The 20,734-nt window shown below is 42.4% G+C and overlaps 1 protein-coding gene across 5 annotated transcripts in view; it reads left to right on the top strand.

Annotated features, from left to right (window-relative positions):
* Positions 1 to 20,734, top strand: part of hspa12a (heat shock protein family A (Hsp70) member 12A) — a 71,918-nt gene that overhangs the window by 18,152 nt on the left and 33,032 nt on the right. For 3 of the 5 annotated variants that reach the window (XM_085427907.1, XM_085427911.1, XM_085427908.1), the window contains exons 2-4: positions 12,073 to 12,149; positions 12,601 to 12,728; positions 17,126 to 17,312. In XM_085427907.1, coding sequence (XP_085284033.1) covers positions 12,073 to 12,149; positions 12,601 to 12,728; positions 17,126 to 17,312 — 392 coding nt within the window. The remainder of the gene's footprint in view (positions 1 to 12,072; positions 12,150 to 12,600; positions 12,729 to 17,125; positions 17,313 to 20,734) is intronic. The other 2 variants (XM_085427909.1, XM_085427910.1) reach the window with 1 other exon arrangement.

Raw genomic sequence — 20,734 nt, 5'->3', positions numbered from 1 at the left:
GCGGTGAGAACACCGGACTCCCGGCAAATCGTTTTCAAACCCACCGCCGTCTTTCGCTAGTCAGGTTAAACATATATATATAAGTCACTTAGATAACTTACAAATGTTATTGTTTGGCTTTCTTTAGTATTTTATTTGTTCCTGAGTAAATCGGTTTGGCTGAGATTAAAGTTATAGTTTTTGCACAGCTAAAACTGTCAAGCAGACAGCTGATTATCAGAAGTGTGAGATGCTGGAGAATTTACTCCGGTGTCCTGTTATATTTTAGATAGCAAGGAGTTTATTAAACTTCACCGAAACAATCTGCAAATTTCATTAAAAATTAATAAACTACCATCTTGTCTTTATTTTTAGTTAGCACAAACACTTCAAGCTGTAAGCTAATGATAGTTATATAAGACCAGATGCTGCTGGTGCAATAAGCTGTACGCTGTACGTCCAATGGATGATGATCTGATTAGTCGACTAATCGCAAAAATAATCGGTGACTAGTCGACTATCAAAATAATCGTTTGTGGCAGCCCTAATATACTCCAGTGTCCTGTTATATTTTAGATAGCAAGGAGTTTATTAAACTTCACCGAAACAATCTGCAGATTTCATTAAAATTTAATAAACTGTCATCTTGTCTTTATTTTTAGTTAGCACATACCTTACACACTTAAAGCTGTAAGCTAGTGATAGTTATATAAGAGCAGATGCTGCTGGTGCAATAAGCTGAAGGTTTTATGTCCAATGGATGATGATCTGATTAGTCGACTAATCACAAAAATAATCAGTGAGTAGTTGACTATCAAAGTAATTGTTTGTGGCAGCCCTACACTCACTGTAACGCCCTCATGAGTGTAACACCGAGTGTGTCACTCAGCTCCTCACTCACTGTAACACCCTCGGATCTCACTCACTGTAACGCCCTCGGATCTCACTCACTGTAACGCCCTCGGATCTCACTCGCTGTAACGCCCTCATGAGTGTAACACCGAGTGTGTTACTCACTGTAACACACTCATGAGTGTAACACCGAGTGTGTCACTCAGCTCCTCACTCACTGCAACGCACTGGGATTTCACTCACTGTAACGCCCTCGGATCTCACTCACTGTAACGCCCTCGGATCTCACTCACTGTAACGCCCTCGGCTCTCACTCACTGTAACGCACTCGGCTCTCACTCACTGTAACGCACTCGGCTCTCACTCACTGTAACGCCCTCGGCTCTCACTCACTGTAACGCCCTCATGAGTGTAACACCGAGTGTGTTACTCACTGTAACGCACTCATGAGTGTAACACCGAGTGTGTCACTCAGCTCCTCACTCACTGCAACGCACTGGGATTTCACTCACTGTAACGCCCTCGGCTCTCACTCACTGTAACGCCCTCGGATCTCACTCACTGTAACGCCCTCATGAGTGTAACACCGAGTGTGTTACTCACTGTAACGCACTCATGAGTGTAACACCGAGTGTGTCACTCAGCTCCTCACTCACTGCAACGCACTGGGATCTCACTCACTGTAACGCCCTCGGCTCTCACTCACTGTAACGCCCTCGGATCTCACTCACTGTAACGCCCTCGGATCTCACTCACTGTAACGCCCTCGGCTCTCACTCACTGTAACGCCCTCGGCTCTCACTCACTGTAACGCACTCGGCTCTCACTCACTGTAACGCCCTCGGCTCTCACTCACTGTAACGCCCTCATGAGTGTAACACCGAGTGTGTTACTCACTGTAACGCACTCATGAGTGTAACACCGAGTGTGTCACTCAGCTCCTCACTCACTGCAACGCACTGGGATTTCACTCACTGTAACGCCCTCGGCTCTCACTCACTGTAACGCCCTCGGATCTCATTCACTGTAACACCCTCATGAGTGTAACACCGAGTGTGTTACTCACTGTAACGCACTCATGAGTGTAACACCGAGTGTGTTACTCACTGTAACGCACTCATGAGTGTAACACCGAGTGTGTCACTCAGCTCCTCACTCACTGCAACGCACTGGGATCTCACTCACTGTAACGCCCTCGGCTCTCACTCACTGTAACGCACTCGGCTCTCACTCACTGTAACGCCCTCGGATCTCACTCACTGTAACGCCCTTGGATCTCACTCACTGTAACGCACTCGGCTCTCACTCACTGTAACGCCCTCGGATCTCACTCACTGTAACACCCTCGGATCTCACTCACTGTAACGCCCTCGGCTCTCACTCACTGTAACGCCCTCGGATCTCACTCACTGTAACGCCCTCGGATCTCACTCACTGTAACGCCCTCGGCTCTCACTCACTGTAACGCCCTCGGATCTCACTCACTGTAACGTGCTCGGATCTCACTCACTGTAACGCCCTCGGCTCTCACTCACTGTAACGCCCTCATGAGTGTAACACCGAGTGTGTTACTCACTGTAACGCACTCATGAGTGTAACACCGAGTGTGTCACTCAGCTCCTCACTCACTGCAACGCACTGGGATTTCACTCACTGTAACGCCCTCGGCTCTCACTCACTGTAACGCCCTCGGATCTCACTCACTGTAACGCCCTCATGAGTGTAACACCGAGTGTGTTACTCACTGTAACGCACTCATGAGTGTAACACCGAGTGTGTTACTCACTGTAACGCACTCATGAGTGTAACACCGAGTGTGTCACTCAGCTCCTCACTCACTGCAACGCACTGGGATCTCACTCACTGTAACGCCCTCGGCTCTCACTCACTGTAACGCACTCGGCTCTCACTCACTGTAACGCCCTCGGATCTCACTCACTGTAACGCCCTCGGCTCTCACTCACTGTAACGCACTCGGCTCTCACTCACTGTAACGCCCTCGGATCTCACTCACTGTAACGCCCTCGGCTCTCACTCACTGTAACGCCCTCGGATCTCACTCACTGTAACGCCCTCGGATCTCACTCACTGTAACGCCCTCGGATCTCACTCACTGTAACGCCCTCGGATCTCACTCACTGTAACGCCCTCGGCTCTCACTCACTGTAACGCCCTCGGCTCTCACTCACTGTAACGCCCTCGGATCTCACTCACTGTAACGCGCTCGGATCTCACTCACTGTAACGCCCTCGGCTCTCACTCACTGTAACGCCCTCATGAGTGTAACACCGAGTGTGTCACTCAGCTCCTCACTCACTGTAACGCACTCGGCTCTCACTCACTGTAACGCCCTCGGATCTCACTCACTGTAACGCACTCGGCTCTCACTCACTGTAACGCCCTCGGATCTCACTCACTGTAACGTCCTCGGATCTCACTCACTGTAACGCCCTCATGAGTGTAACACCGAGTGTGTTACTCAGCTCCTCACTCACTGTAACGCACTCAGCTCCTCACTCAGTGTGTTACAGTGTGGTTTGCTAAGCAGACAAAAAAAAAAAACACCTTACCCGTGTCGTCGAGGCAACCAGAGGGAGGGAGCAATACTCCAACAATGGCACACTGTGTATGCTGACCGCTTTAAACAGAAAGCCAGCTTCATAAGCAGAGAGTCGACATACCTGGTCATCACCTTTTTACACTTTTACCTTGGGGGAATAGATACTGGACATTTAAAACCAGGAAAGAGTGAAAAGCAGCTTCCTCCTCATGGCTGTGGCCTTTATTAGCAAACTGTTGGGACTGATTTAGTGCACGGGCACATGCACAACTTTGCAATCTTTGCAGTCATGTAAAAAAACAGAATGTCTGCACTTGCTCTCATAACAACAACACAACGTTTGCAAATATTCCTGTTGTTCGTACATAGCTCTTTTTATTCTTAGATCTTTATATTAGTTTTTTGCCTTTTTAAAGTGAAGTTTATCCCTTTTTGCTGGTTAATTGTCACCAAACAAAATGTCTTTGTATCTTTCTACAATGACAAGTATATGATCTTAAATGTTGAATGTGCCTGTTCAGCTATGTTATTATGATGTCAGAGAAGAGCCTCCACATTGTGGAGAGGCCAGTTGTAGTGCTGGGTGTCATCACTGATTTCTACAACTTATTCAGTTCGGAGTAACAAGATTTCGATTTGATTGAATTCATTTCAGTTTTGACTCAGACAGGCAGAAATATTACATTTATCTTGGATACGTACTGCTGAAAGAAGCTTGTAAATTCTAAATATTTAATTCCATTTTTTTTGACTGTTTCTCTGCAATTACAAACTCGGTGTAAACTATCTTGGTATAAAACAAAGCTGACACTGTGAGACTTCATCAGAGGTGTGAGCATCACAGCAGATGCCTTTGTGTCAAAGTAACTGAGGCTAAAACAGAAAAACATGATGGCCTGGCTTTTTATAGCAGGTAAAATACCATGAATCAATATGTGAACATTACCTGATGCTGCTGAAGTGAAGCAGAGCAAAGTTACAGAGGTTTGATTTGAGACACTGATAAGCAATCATTTGTAAAAGTCTTTGCTGTTAAACAGCAGAAATCAGACTTTCTTGTCAAATTCATTGAAATAAAAAAAACAGCGCCTGGTGCATAACAAGCAAATAATGCAGAAAATAGAGATTTTTTGATGGGAAACTGGAAGTACACTGAGAGACAGCTGTGTGCAAAGCACAACCCGTGCCGGCATTCCGTATTATCATTCCTTATCCATGCATGCTGACCTGTGGTTTAAAGTAATGTAATGCTGCAGCTACACCAGCTCACTCTTGTTTCTTTCTATAATGTTATTCAGCTTTTCATCCAGTGAACAGTGATCCTTAATGGTCCAAATTATGCTGAGTTTTATTTTATTTTATGATATAAAAATGCCTCAGTCTTGTGAGCACACCTGTGTGCACACAGGTGTGCTCACAGATGTGCACACAGGTGTGAACACCTGTGTGGATGAGAGCACATGTATTCAAAAGGTTTCTCCAGGCCCCAGAGTGCGAGAGCCCAAGGAGGATCATCGGAGAGGCATCTGTGCCCCTGAGACAAGGGGTCACTCAGCAGCCACGGAGCAGAAGTCAGAGGGGGCTGCAGTGGCGTGCCCACAGGCTCTGCCAGCAGCCAACTGTGCCATCCTTCTTCTTAAAGAAGAACCCAGCGGTGGCTGGGAAGGTGGCGGGTCAAATAAAGCCCTGTTGGAGAGCCTCTGTAATGTACTCCTCCATAGCCTTATTTTCCCTAGGGGATAGGGAGAGCAGGTGACCACGAGGGGATACTGCTCCATGGGGAGCTCGATGGCCATGTCGTAGGACATGTTGGTTGGACCAGTGAACATGATACTGGTCTGGTATCAGATTGGGTAGAGATCTGAAGTGTGTGTGAAGTGACAGGAATGAAACGGTCGACCGGGGTTAACAGAATGTAGAGAAGCTAGATTTTGGTCAGTGGAGTTGAGACCTCGAGAGAGGTGAAACGCTTCCTTAAGCAGGAAGCCAGAGGCGGTGCAGCTGTAGCTCTCTGGAAGCAGAAGTGTTTAAAGACCCTTCAAGGTCGTCACATAACTCGTTGGTATGTCTTTAGAGTGAGATCTACGGTCTCATTCAGTCTCAGGAGCCTCACATCCAGTCATCTCATCTCGGACGTAATCGGCCAATCCCTCCATTAAAATTGATCAGAGTTTTGAATTTCTGTAACAAACGTTTGACAAGTTTGTCTTTTCTAGTGTTTTTGAAACATCTTTGAGTTCAGCCCTTTGTGATTCTTATCATTTCCATCAAATGATGTGGCATGCTTCACATTCCTAACACATTACACCATCCATAGCAGTGAAGCATGATTATTTCACATTGACATCTGATGTGTTTTCATTGTCTTATTTACTATCACCTGATAAATTTCTTAGCTATATTGTTTTCTCCTTATTCACCTTGTTTTTATGGAAATGTGTTTCAGTGATAGCGATGCAGGAACTGTGTTGCACATTAGTGCAAAGCTGTGACAAGTTAGTAACATTTTAAGCCATGTTAAACGCAGCTTTCTTTTGTGTGGTGGATAATCGTGCTCATACTGTCTCAACTCTCACAATCCAGAAATATGTACTGAACAAACTCATGACAATGAAAGGTCGTTTACAGAACGCCTGGCATTAAAGGAATGTTTGGATGTACATAATAATATTCATGTCCTGATCGTTAACAATCCTAAAAGCCATTGGGGTGCTCTATGGCAAACAAATACTTTAGCTTGTGTTCCTTGAGAACAATAAAGATATAGACTCTGCCCTGCTTGTGCTTTTATTTGACCAAAAAGGGCAGTGGGATTAAAAAGCGTGCAAGAAAAGCAGGAACACTCCGACCTGCATTGTACTTAACTCGATGTGCTCTACAGTCCCTTATAGTAGTATTACCCTCTTGTAGGGCTGCTCGATTATGGCAAAAATGATAATAACGATTATTTTCACTGAAATTGAGATCTCGATTATTTGATGATATTTATTTAACAGTAACAATGTGTTGAATAATGGCTTTAAAGTAGGGCTGCTCAATTAATCGAATTTTAATCATGATTACAATCTGGGCTTTCAACGATCATTAAAAAGGACTGAGACGATTATTAGCCCCTCCCTCGTGCTTTACTCTTGCGCTGCTCCGTGTGGCAAATCGAGCGCACCTCTCTGCATTTCGAACACGTGTCACAACAATTAAGAGGACCCGAGGGAAGCTCGGAAAGCTAAGCAGAAGTTATTTGGAGAGGAGAGTGACTGCCGTTGGTTGAAAAGAGGTAAAAAAAAGCTTCAGTGGTGTGGAAACATTATGGGTTCAGTCAGACGTGGATCAAGTAGACACAGTGTGTAAACTTTGCTACGGTGTCGTAGCTGCACCACAGAGCAACACTGCAAAGTTCACTAAACATAGATGTTGACATTTTTCATTTATTTCTTATATTGCAAACATTTGCACTGTTATCAGTATTTGCACACTATTTTATATTATTTTTTAAAGTCATTGTTCAACACATTGTTATTGTTAACCCTTTAAAGCCGGTCAGAGCAGCACGCTCCGTTTTGTGTAACTATTTTTAAATCCCTGTAGAACCTGAACCGTGTAAGCTAGCACAATAATTTGTTTTGCATATGAAACCGGAGGAGTTGTACTTACATCTTATGCCATCAGCTTGTCCTCGGTCACGGTTTCCTTCCACATAAAGCTTTGCAAAAATTGCATAAAAAGCGCTTGCAGGAACAAAAACACAATATTCCAGAAACACGCTTTGCCGATCCGATCAGCTGTTCGTAACACTTCCCACATTGAAACAGACGTCAAGGCGAACTGTTGCATGTCCGCCATTTCCTGTCTGAAACCGGAAGTGACGTCATTTTTGCAGAAAATGTAGTTTTTTTTTACTTGTAGGCCTTAAAAGCCTATACTGGTCATGTTTGACTTTTCTGAATAGTTTCTGGGATGCTTAGAACTCGAATTGCACTGCTGGAAATAGTTTATTTTGATGCACATGCTGTTTTCTTTGCAAATTTGCATCATAGGATTGTTTTTTGTTTTTCCTGCAGTATATAAAAATTGCTGTATCTCCAAAATAAAACTATGAAGACACTCAAAATAAATTTCCTGTTGTTGTAAACTATTTTTTGCAACTTTTTTGTATTTAAAGCTTTGAGGGATAAACCTCTTAAATTTCTCCAAGTAGAAATATATGTAAAAAAACAATTTTCAATTTTTTTGTAGTTTATTGCACTTTTTTGCAATTAATGTAATTACTATGCACTTAATGCATACATATTATGGGCTATAACAGTTGTATTGATGTATAGCAACTTGAAATGCTCCCAAAAATGGCTCCACAGCATGTAAAAAAATAAAATAAGCTCTGGCGGACTTGGTTCTATGGTAGGTCTTAAAGGGTTAAATAAATATTGTCAAATAATCGAGATCTCAATTTCAGTGAAAATAATCGTGATTATCATTTTTGCCATAATCAAGCAGCCCTACTTTAAAGATTGTCATAAAATAGTGTGCAAATACTGATAACAGTGCAAATGTTTTCAATATAAGAAATAAATGAAAAATGTAAACATCTATGTTTAGTGAACTTTGCAGTGTTGCTCTGTGGTGCAGCTACGACACCGTAGCAAAGTTTACACACTGTGTCTACTTGATCCACGTCTGACTCCGCCAACCCATAATGTTTCCACACCACTGAAGTTTTGTTTTACCTCTTTTCAACCAGCGGCAGTCACTCTCCTCTCCAAATAACTTCTGTTTAGCTTTCCGAGCTTCCCTCGGGTCCTCTTAATCAGCGGTCCCCAACCCCCGGGCCTCGGACCGGTACCGGTACCCGCGAAAGTTGAGGCTCAGGTGTGAAATGTATAGTTTTCAGGGTTTTTATCGGTTTTCAGCGTTATTTTGTTATCGTTTTTATAGTCAACTCTGTTTTCCTGGGTCTTTTCACGTGTGTTATGAATAAATTTTCTTTTTTTCAGTACCGGTACTAGTTTTATTTTGTTGTATTTATCCGCGACACCTTAAAGGCCGGTCCATGAAAATATTGTCGGGCATAAACCGGTCCGTGGTGCAAAAAAGGTTGGAGACCGCTGCTCTTAATTGTTGTGACACGTGTTCGAAATGCAGAGAGGTGCGCTCGATTTGCCACACGGAGCAGCGCGAGAGTAAAGCACGAGGGAGGGGCTAATAATCGTCTCAGTCCTTTTTAATGATCGTTGAAAGCCCAGATCGTAATCGAGATTAAAATTCGATTAATTGAGCAGCCCTACCCTCTTGGTTGTCATTGGTTGGCTTGAACAAAGCATGGTCATCTGGAGGGTTTTCTGCCAGATGCACAGATCTAACCCTGACCACAGGCTTTCCTGTGTTGCACCTAAGCAAACTGCAGGAGGAAACTAAGAATATTTTCAAAATGAAACGATTAAAAACACATTTCTAATCTGTGGATCTCAGTCCCCTGTCACTTGTTTGACCCAGTCATCCACTACAACGTGCCCTCTGTGTGGACTCTTCATACTAATTTACCAGACTTTTGTCTCTTTGTTTAACTGGTTGATTAAATGTTAGTTTTTGCATTTTCTTGTTTGATCATTTGGAAACATAAGGGCATGACTAATAGTTTAACCTTTACTTTGGAAAATGAAATCTTAGGTTTGAACATCATATAGAGTAAATGTAATAAATAACACTTTGTTTTTAAAGCTTAGTTTCTATTTTGTCTTAAAATTGATAGATTTGTGAATTAAAGTTCAGCGACTTGAACTCTATAAAAAGTTCAATGAACTTTAATTATTTTTAGTGGATTGAATGCAGTTTAATTTAATGTGCACTAACAGTTCATCATGTTTGTTTGTCTAAAATATTTTCAATCGTTAGTTTTCATATAGATAGTATAGAAATGTGATTAATGGGGAAGAATGATGACGTGGTTGGACAAACCCAGCAGTCTTATCACTGTATGGACGACACAGGGTTGCCGCAGGATGACTTAAATTATTGTGTGATTGTCACGGATGAGAGAACGGATGAATGCTGGAGGGGAAGAATTAGAATTTCAGCGTAAACATGCCTTAGACATTAAATGAATCATTGAACAGAAGTGAACACTCTGCTGGCACAGAAAGATTGAAATATTATTTATTATAAGATTACCGTTACTTTACTTTGCTAATTGTGATGAGATTTTTCGACCCTTTGTTGGGAATAAAACTCCAGGCTGTAAAGTGATTTGGGAGAGTGGACTGTGGCTAGATGGAGTCTAGCCACAGGTGGTCTGTAATTCTGCACTGTAATTGCCTGGCAAAGTGTATTATGGGTCTTCAGACCACTCATCCACTCTGTAGGGGATGGCAAGAGAAAAGGGTGAATGAGCTGGAAAAATAGGATGGATAACACGATGTCCCGCCGTGAGACAATTCTGCCAGACACTTACAATATGTCTGGGGAGTATTATTATTGTATGCATTCAAAGAACACTTTCACTGAAGGTTATTAAGCCAGACTAATGAAAATGATGGAAGCAAATGGGTAGACAATCTCCTATTCTACTGAAATGCCATTGTGTTTTGAAGACAGGTGTAACAGACATTTTCTGCACTTTCCACACAGAAAATGTTGTCATTTGGCCGTTTGACACCCACAAAGCAGCATCCTTTCACTTCTGGGCCATTTACAGAGTTCATGGTCAGCAGCCTCTGCAGGAACACGGTTTTCTTTGGTGTTCTGGGTCATTTCTTTGGTGCTTACCAACTATGGAAGCAGCATGTCTTAGTTTCAGAGCCTTATTGCCTTCTTGTGTTCAAGAAAAAAGTCAGTGTGACCATGGAAATCTTTAGTCAGCTGGCCTTGATAACAATTTGTTATGTTTATCGTAGTATTGTGCTTAAAGTGTGGAGCTAATTTAAGTCAGTGGCTAAGCTAGGCTTCTGTTAGCAGTGTCCTTTAAATTACGGTGTCGTCTGGATGGAGATCAGGACAAACCTGCTAATAGTGGCTGTCAGTTGATTATTTAACCAACAGGAAGTTTATTTTCAGGTTTAATTAAGTACTAATTACTAAGTTAATGTAAGTCTGTCATTTTTAAATAAAATAATATCTCAAAGTTGTCCCCTAACAGGAGTATGGCTGCATCGCAGGGTTGAGTCAGGAGTCGACTGATGCAGGAAGCATGCTGTGCATGTTGTTTTTGTAGATGAATGAATGGTTGTCTCCAACAATGTAACATTTAAAAAAGAGTGCGTATGGCCTCAGCCTTAGAGGCTCGTTTGTGGGTAATGTGAAAGGTCAGAAGATGCAAGGAGATACATTGAATGTTTCAGTTTGGGATAAAAAAGATGAGCAGGAGAGAAAATGAACCCTTATCATAAAAATGTTCATTTAACTAGCTCTATATCATATAGACAGTGCTGGGAAGGTTACTTTCAAAATGTATCCCACTACAGATTACATGCCCCAAAATGTATTCTGTAATGTATTCTGTTACGTTACTCAATGAGAGTAATGTAACTGAGTACTTTGGATTACTTAATATATTACCATGCTTTTTACAGCTACATGAATGTCCTATTGCTGTGTGATTTATTACTATTACTGATGGCTACTCTCCACACCAACACCAGCTAGATGTTTAAATCTTAATATAAATGAGTAACAGTAGGTGGACATTAGGTAAGGCTGCACTTTTTGCAGCGATCTCGTGTAGAAACTATTCCACGCGTATATAAAACAGGTCCGCGGCTCTGAACTGTAGTAAAGGGACCTCTGACTAATACGTCGGGTTCGTGTCGGCTCATAGCTGAAAACTAGCTTTACTTTGTTGTCTGGGTCAACTTTGCTAGTGAGAAACAGAGAGAGGCGTTGAAAGACTCCAACAGAACTTATTGTTTCAGAGTAGGGCTGCTCGATTAGGGCAAAAATGATAATCACGATTATTTTCACTGAAATTGAGATCTCGATTATTTGACATATTTATTTAACAATAACAATGTGTTGAATAATGACTTTAAAGACTGTCAAGCACAAGTAAAGCACGAGGGAGGGGCTAATAATCGGCTCAGTCCTTTTTAATGATTGTTGAAAGCCCAGATCGTAATCGAGATTAAAATTTGATTTATTAAGCAGCCCTATTTCAGAGGAAAACACGAACACGGTGTACAGTCGAGTCTTAATAGCTGGGCTCGTCAGGCTCTCTGTTTGGCTGCAGTGGTTATTATTATATTTACATGCTTCAAATATTTCTTTACGTTGTTATGCGGGCTGTAGAGGTGACCTGGGCCACGAGACTGAGACACAGGCACTGAATGCCACCTTTTTAAATGGTAACCTTTAAACTAACAGAATACAGTTACTCATATTGTATTTTACATACGTAACACCGGTACATGTATTCTGTTACTCCCCAACACTGCATATAGATGTATAAATGATGACCTGCAGATCTGTAGTCCTTGTTCACTACACAGTAGCAAAAGCTTACAGCTGCACAAATGCACGGCATAAAAAGAAGGTGCATAAAATGAAAACGTGTAAAAGGAATAAATTTCCTACTGATGTTCAAATAAAGACATGCTTTAAAAATGACACGACAGCGTGCAACTTTATATAAATACTCAATAGAAAGTGAACTGCATCGTAGGACTGCATAATAAATCCTTTGCTGTCTTCATGTACAGATGCAATGGCTGATCCTTCTCCAGCAAAGAGCATGGGCGACCCTGGAATTACACCTCTCTCTCCTTCACACACTCAGGTGACTCATGTGTTCATGTTTGTAATTATTGTTCCTGCAGGACGAGTGTGATCTGACACGTTTCTTCTCATTCTGGTAATCTGATTACCTTTGTATCATGCTTGAGTGCCACAACACCTGGCATTGGAGGGTCATGATCTATTTAACATATCCTACAGCAGTAACAGCAAAGTCCTTACAAACTGTTAGGTAGAGACCGTCTGCTCTTCACTCATATATGTTACATAACAGCAGGACACCAAGACTGAGTAAATGCAGAAATAAACCTGCAGTCTCCATCATCACGGTGCCATTCAAAGTGAACACTGAACATCCTGCAGATATTTACTCACCTGTGATATCACTTTACCATTTTGATGTTGTTATTTTTTATTTGCATATGCTGATTGGTTGTTTTGAACTCATCATATGTCCTAACACCATCAAACTGTCTGTTCCTCTTTGTGCACAGCAGAATGATACAGACCAGGTACCGTCAGGGCCGTCCTTTGTGGTCGTAGTTGCCATTGACTTTGGCACCACATCCAGCGGTTATGCTTACGCCTTTGCTAAGGAACCAGAGTGCATTCACACCATGAGGTAGGCTGACACTGCAGTGGAAACTGAGGTGGAATGTGATGGTGGGCTGGTGGTGCACTGAACTTGATCCGTTCGGCTGTGAACAAAAATTAAAAACAGTCTTTTATCACCAAGGCTGAAGGAAGATGTTCTGGCAGGCAAATGAAAACTAAATGTAGCTAATTGGACATGTGACACAGAAAAGTGTCAGCAAAACAGACAAAAGAAGGAAGAATATTAACCTAAAGTTACTTTTTAATGTTTAATCGATTGCGCAAATAATTTAAAAGATTCATTTCATGATGAACATCCAGCATAAAGGTAAAAACAGTGCTTTTGTTTGCCTGTTGGACTTTAATCTGTGAGACTGTGTGCGGAGACCTCTGGCAGGCACAGAGGTAACTGGAGCTGCGCAGGGCTCCGCCCAGGCAGCGCTGTCACCGCGTGCAGTTCCTCGGGGGCTACCTAGCCTCTGGGGAGGCCCTGGAGTGAATAACTGTACCTAAAGCAGCTAAACTGTGAGAAACACCCTGGGTGGGAATGAGATTTTCTCCCTGCATAGAGATAATGGATGGCTGAGAGGGCGACAGAACTGGAGATTGAGCTACAGGTAACAGGGACACTGAAGACTGAGCTGAATGCTGCTGGGCACGGCCCCGGAGTAAATAGTCCCAAAGTCAGAAAACCCATGATTAACGTCTCTTTCGCTCACCACAGCCAGCAATTCAGAAGTCTCCGGGTCTAGCTGAGGCGAAGGGCGTCGGCATGATCGCCGCTTCCCTTTTGAAGGCTGGACCGACGGGCCGGACAGAACGTCCTCCGGCGGGCTGGTCGGTTTGTACTGTCACGGCTCGCGGGATGAGCCGTGTGGACCCAAGATGCTGGCAGCTGAGATGCAGGGGAATTTTATTGAAGGTGGAGATACAAACAGAAACGGCAAAGGCGTGGAGGAAACTAAGCAAAACCTAAACTGGAAAAAACTAACAAAACAAACCTGAAACGTCAACTGGAGACCCGAGGAGAAAAACATAGGAACACACAGATACACAGGTTGACGGAGGGAAATAACGCAGACGAACCGGCAACAGGCTGGAGAACACACAGGGCGTAAATACACACAGCAGTAATCAAGGGATGGGAGACAGGAGGGCAACACAGCTGGGAGAAGTCAGAGCTGACGAGACAGGGGAAACGTACCGAACACACTCACATGAGACAGAGACCTTCAGAATAAAACAGGAAACTCACAGAGCCAGACAAGACACTGAACTTAACAGATTCACAAGCAGAGTGACACCATGGACAGACGGAGGGAACACGGAGAAGTGTGAGCACAGAGTAACTCTGGGAAACCAAATAACAAAACCTAAAAACAAGGACTCAGCAGTTCTACAAAACTATGAGCTAGAAATACTGGGACAGAAACCAAAACACAAACACTCATAATTCATAATAACATCAAAAGTAAAAGTACAAAACCCAAAAACACTGGGTCACCGAACCAGGACTGTGACAACAATTGTGCCGATTAGTTGGTTAGTTGACTAGTAACGCTCAGTCCTAATATACAGATGTATATGTATATATTCATGTCTGACCTCGAGGTGATAACTTAGACAGGAAGTCACCTAGGATTTTCATGTTGGTGCCCAAACCACCTGAACTGGCTCCTTTTCATGTGGAGGAGCAGCGGCTCTACTCTGAGCCCCTCACTCTCTCTCCAAGGGAGAATCCAGCCACCCTTCAGAGAAAATTTGCTGCTTGTATCCATGATCTCTGTCTTTCCGTCACTATACAAAGCTCGAATGCTTGTGCTCTGTAATTGACAGCTAACTATTTGTGCCCTCCTCAACAAGACAGACTGGAAAGACTGGGAACATTGTACAGGGATCGTAGCAACGTGCTGGCCATCCCATACTCCCAATGCACCCCCCCCCCCCCCCCCCCCCCCCAGGATACTCTGAGGGATGTTGTCGAATGCCTTCTCCATATTAACAAAACACATGTAGACAAGTTGGGGAATCCCCCTCAAATATCATTTAGAACTGGCCCAACGTTCCAGAATGGAAACTGCATTGTTCCTCTTGTATCCAAGGTCAAACAAACTCTGCACCTTGGCATAGACTGTTCTCAGAGAGGCTTAGCGTGTTGTCCCCTGGAGTTGGAGCACATACTCCGGGCCCTTATTCAAAGATAGGAACTATCACCCCAGTCTGTCAGTCCAGAGACACCGCTCCAGATCTCCTTATGATACCATCACTGTACGTTTAGGCATGCTACGCTCGGTCTGTCCAGGACTCGCCCCCACTACCTGATCCAACGCACCACCAGGTGTCTTGATGCTCAGTTCTGTGCATCTGGGAGAAACGTTTCATCACTCAGCAAAGTGACTTCTTCAGTGGCCAGTCTTTTAGTGATAAGGATGTACACGTCCTGGAGAGAGAGGAACACTGGAAGTCGCTTGGATGAGTGACTTTCAGCTTCCTATGAAAACTTCTCACCCAAGACCAATTTGTCTTGGGGAGACCCTACCAGGTCTTGGATGAGTCTTGTACTCAAGGTCAAGGTCAGAGGTTATGTTCTCTGAAAATCTTGTGACTGTGACAGCTTAGGCAGGAAGTCACCTAGGATTTTCAAATAATTCTACGCGTGCATCTTTTAGGACGCTTAAAGCTTTAGAAGCACAGCTTCATATTAGAAAGTTATAAATGTTCCTGGATGCTGGATTGTCAGCTTTGAAGCAAAGCCATGGAAAACTAAGACATAATGAATTCTTGCTTTTCATTGTGTGTTAATGAAATATTAAAAGTAACAATACAAGGAGTTTTGTTGTGATGATGGTGGGGTCGTAACTCCACAACAACACCCTGAAATGTCTTCAGTTTGATACAAAGGTTTGTGTTGAATGTCCCTCAAAATTACCAAAAAAGAAAGAAATAAGAGAGCTGTACGTGAAAGAGGATAAATCCCAAAACTTGATAAACAGTTAAAAGTTCAGATAAAACATTCACAAAGGCAAAAACATTTTGATATATTAAATTCATTTTGAAATGTTAAATATCTTCTGCATCTTTCAGCCTGAAAGGATTTTTTTTCACAGCTCTTGAACTTTTATGGGCTTCCTGATCTTGTCCTTGGGTAGCTGTAAACTGTGATTTCTGTTCAAGTTCTGTTTTTATTTGATTATGTTATTCTTGCTTTAAGTAATTAATATTACTAAGTATTAAGCTATTAGTATTTGAATAGAGCTGTTTGTTGAATTTAATTGAATTAAACAGAGAAGACGCAGCCTTTAATGAGGTAAACTGGAGGTAGTGATCACTTTTGGGAATCAGATACAAAACATATTTTAGCTTGTTTACCACATAATTCAGTATGTGTTACTGAATACACAGCGGTCGAACAAAACAGTACAGAAGAAATCCTATATCACACGTGACATTACCATCATGTGAGGGGAGGCTCGAGTGAGTTGGTGTTCTGGCTAAAAAAGATTAAATAGGCTACTGTGAAGTCGTAACCACAACTTTGCTTATTACACAAAGAGATACGAAAGATTTATTTTTTTTCTGGCTCTTAAAAATCGTACGAAAACACCAATAAAATCCATTTTGTGAAAAATAAAAATAAAAAAATAAAAAAACTTTGAGGACATGTGTTGGAATGACCATAAAACCTCTAAAGTCCTTGACTTAGAGACACAATAATTATTGTATTGTTTAAAACGGTATGCATGTATTACGAGAGCCGTAACAGCTGAACAGCCCTTTGTCTAGACTCGTCGTCACCAGGGATTGCATTTATTTTTCCAAGCTGCTCCAACACTGCCTGCTGGCATTTACAAACAGCAGGAAATTTGCTATTTTAAAAAGTGTGATCTGTACTTGTGCCCAAATTCTGCTGGTCCTCCGGTAGAACCAGTCGCTGCAGACAAATTATATAAAGGAAAATGAAAACACCTGTAAGCGTTTAGCTTGGATATGTCCGAAGGCCAAAGGGGAAAAGGCGGAGCCAAAAGCAGACTGAAGAGATGGGAAGGTTCACAGGAATGCAAGGTTTATTTAATCTTTTCCTCAGGACAATTAATCACAGGTCCAGGGGAGAGACTAGAGTCACTGGCTTTACTAAAACAGGGAAAGAGGTCTAAAAATACTAAAGAAAGCAATTGTGGAAACGATAAGTGTTCGCATTCTGCTTGTTTTGTGTGATTTTGAGGTGGATGGGCTCAACCTTGGAGGAGAAGTGCATCAAAAGTCTGATGAAAACATGTGACCAAAGACCAACTCCTTAAGGCTTTCCTGGACAAATTTCAAGTTGCTGGGGTCAACCACCTCAAAACTGTACCCCGAAGTGTAAAACAGTATTCACTTAAAAGCAGATTTACTGCACATATATTGATAACTGTCGTTTTTTTCCAGGCGTTGGGAGGGTGGGGACCCAGGCGTATCCAATCAGAAGACCCCCACCACCATCCTTCTCACTCCAGACAGGAAGTTCCACAGTTTTGGTTATGCGGCTCGTGACTTCTATCACGACCTGGACCCCAGCGAATCCAAACACTGGCTTTACCTTGAAAAATTCAAAATGAAGCTCCACACCACTGCAGTAAGAACATTGACATTAAATTTCACTTTCTAGACTTCCTGACCACTCATACTGCTTCACAGTAAGGATAGCCAGTCATTAGCATTATTCTATACATACTACTTAAAATCACACACTAATATACAAAACAGAGGAATTCAGAGTCATTCATTGTTCAGTATTTTGCCCAACACATACTGTAGCATATACACACATTACATCATGAGCATAGCAGCTCGTTAGGTCACTCTTCTTCCAGGCGGGATCAGCACAGGCACACTCCGTCGTCACCACTCAGTGACTCATCTGATGGAAAATGTGACGGTCCTGCTGTTCGGGCAAGCTAATCGAACAAATCTTAATATCAGACAAAGATGAACCAAGTAAATACAAAATGCAGTTTTTACTGCTCAGGTGTAAAAGGAGGGCGTTCAGTGTGGACACCCAAGTTTGTGAAAGGAATAGCTCAAGAGCAAGGCAATTTTGAAATTGACACCATAGGCGTATCTACAGGCGACCACCAGTATTTTTAAAGATTTTCACTTTGGTGGCCGTATAATCTCATCTGTGATTTTTATAGGTGATGTGTTCTAGCTTGCACTGGCTCATAGTGGAGTGTGAAATGGTAGGAATGAGAATCAGCCCCTTCAGAAGCTATGGGTCCTCAGCAAGAAAAGGTTGATGTGCCCATTCCCAATCGGTGATGAGTTGTTGCCCCTAAGCCTTACCCTCACCTGTGGTCATTAGTTTTGAGTAGTGCCGGAACGGATGAGATCGTGGATACAAGTGGTGGAAATGGCTTTCTCCAGAGGGTCGCTGGATTCCTTAGAGTAAAACTGCTACTCCTCCACATCAAAAGGAACCATTTAAGGTGGTCTGGGCATCTCATAAGAATGCCACCTGCGCACCTAGTGGGCGAGATGTCCCAACAGGTGTCCGAAGATGTCCGAATGCAACAGTGTTCCCCTGTATAGGCTGGGGAGAGGGAGGTCTGGGCTTCTCTGTGTAGGCAGCTGCCCTTTCAACCAAACCCCATATAGGCATTTTTCCCGTTGGGAGGAGGAGTCGTTAACCCGAGTGAGTGGTTTTGTAGCAGGAATGGTCCGAGCTGCAAATCCAGAGCTCCGAAGCAAACGTTGGGCAGGTGAAAGGCAGTGATAGTGGACGAAATCCAAATTCTGAATCCATCCATACATCCATGTAGATGCTAAAAATGACAGCCTCAACATGGCATTTAATCTGTTATTAGACTCAATTGGCTTCTCTCAACATGTAAAAGAACCCACCCACCACTGTAATCACACTCTAGATCTTGTTTTAACATATGGCATAGAAACTGAACATTTAACAGCGTTTCCTGAAAACCCTCTGCTGTCTGATCATTTCCTGATAACATTTACATTTACAATAATTGATTACACAGCAGTGGAGAGTAGACTTTATCACAGTAGATGTCTTTCTGAAAGCACTGTAACTAAGTTTAAGAATATAATCCACCCACTGTTATCATCTCCAATGCCCTGTACCAACACAGAGCAGAGCATCTATCTGAACGCTACCCCAACAGAGGTCGATCATCTTGTTAATAATTTCACCTCCTCACTACGTACGACTCTGGATACTGTAGCTCCTGTGAAAACTAAGGTCTCTAATCAGAAGTACCTGACTCTGGATGGCATTACCTTGGCCTCCAGTAACGCTGTGAGGAACCTTGGAGTCATTTTTGACCAGGACATGTCCTTCACCGCACATATTAAACAAATATGTAAGACTGCTTTCTTCCATTTGTGCAACATCTTTAAAGTTAGAAATATCCTGTTTCAGAGTGACGCTGAAAAACTCGTTCATGCATTTATTACAGGATCAGACCAGTAGCAGAAGTGGTAAGTGAATTATGTGTGTACTCAATCCATGATAACAGGGTGGACCAGGACAAGGGGTTATGTGACAGCACGCACTGATTTAGCCTTTCTGTTTGGCTGTTGGTTTGTGGGTGGTACCCAGAGCTCAGATTGACTCTGGCGCCCAGAGCTGTGCAGAATGCTTTCCAAACTTGTGAAGTGAATCGGGGACCTCGATCTGAAACTATTTCCTGAGAGATGCCGTGGAGTCTGAAAACATGATCGACTAATAGCTGAGCATTTTCTATGGCAGTGGGCAATTTTTCTAGTACAATGAACTGTGCTGATTTAGAGAACCTCTCTACGATGGTGAGAATGACATTCCTCCCCGAAGAGGCAGGGAGACGGTGAAGAAATCTAAGCCTACGTGTGACCAAGGGCGGTGTGGTGTCAAGGTAACTTTATTCATACCCATAGCTAAATTTGCTTTACAGAAAAAATGACAGCATTTGGCATCCCTTCAAAAACACACAGACCTAATAAAGATATAAACCTCACTGTGGCACATATATAGTAATTTAATATTTCGAATCAAAAACAGTTCTTATTTAATTCAGTGACAGCAACGGGGACAAAGCTGTTTTTATAACGCTTTGTCCTGCATCTCGGAAATAGAAACCTCCGTCCTGAGGGAAGACGCTGAAATTCACCCCTTAGCGGATGGGAACCATTTTTAAGGATTGATAAAGCCATCCTCTGTACCTGCTTGGAGTACAGGGAGGCTAAACAAGACTGTGGCTCACCTGTCAGACGACTGGACCATCTCACTATCTGATTCAGTGAGTTTTTCTCTGTGACAGAGGTCTGACCGAACCATGCCACCAAACAAAAGGATTAAACAGACTCAATAAAAGAACGAAGTTAAAATGTTTTGGTCAATGTGGAAATGAGCAAGTTTCCTAAGGCAATAAAGGTGCTGGTGACCCTTTTTACAAACTGATTTGCAATTCTGATCAAAGTTCAGTTTTTCATTGATTATGGTCCCAAGATATTTATATGATTGTACTTGCTCTATTTTCTGACCTTTAGTTAAAGTGACTCCGTGCCCATTTTGTTGTTTCCTAAAATCAACAACCATATCTTTTGTTTTAGATATGTTCAGCTGGAGATAAGACTCCTCACACCACTGAACAAAGTCATCAATGACTGGACCGTGGTTAATTTCACCCTCTTTCAGTAAGCTGACAATAACGGAGTCATCTGCATATTTAATAATTCAAATTTCAAATTCAAATTTTATTTGTCACGTACACAGTCATACACAGTACGATATGCAGTGAAATGCTTGGACAACTGCTCGTGACCTAAAGAGAACAAAAAAGGAAAAGGCTATGAATAAGATAGGAAATAAATATGAAAAATTAAAAAGGGTGAATTTAACTAGGAAGGAATAAAATATAAATTAAGGTTAAAAATGAAATAACTGTACAACACAAATTAGAATGAAGGGTAAATTTAACTGGGAAAGAATAAGATAAAATATATAAATTAAAGTTGAAAATAAAATAACTGTACAACAAAATACACAATATAGAACTATAT

The sequence above is a fragment of the Rhamphochromis longiceps genome, linkage group LG13, assembly GCF_057381845.1.
Source record: "Rhamphochromis longiceps isolate RC_006_pf linkage group LG13, R_longiceps_female_GT1.1, whole genome shotgun sequence".
NCBI lineage: Eukaryota > Metazoa > Chordata > Actinopteri > Cichliformes > Cichlidae > Rhamphochromis > Rhamphochromis longiceps.
This window is presented reverse-complemented; position numbering and strand designations above follow the sequence as displayed.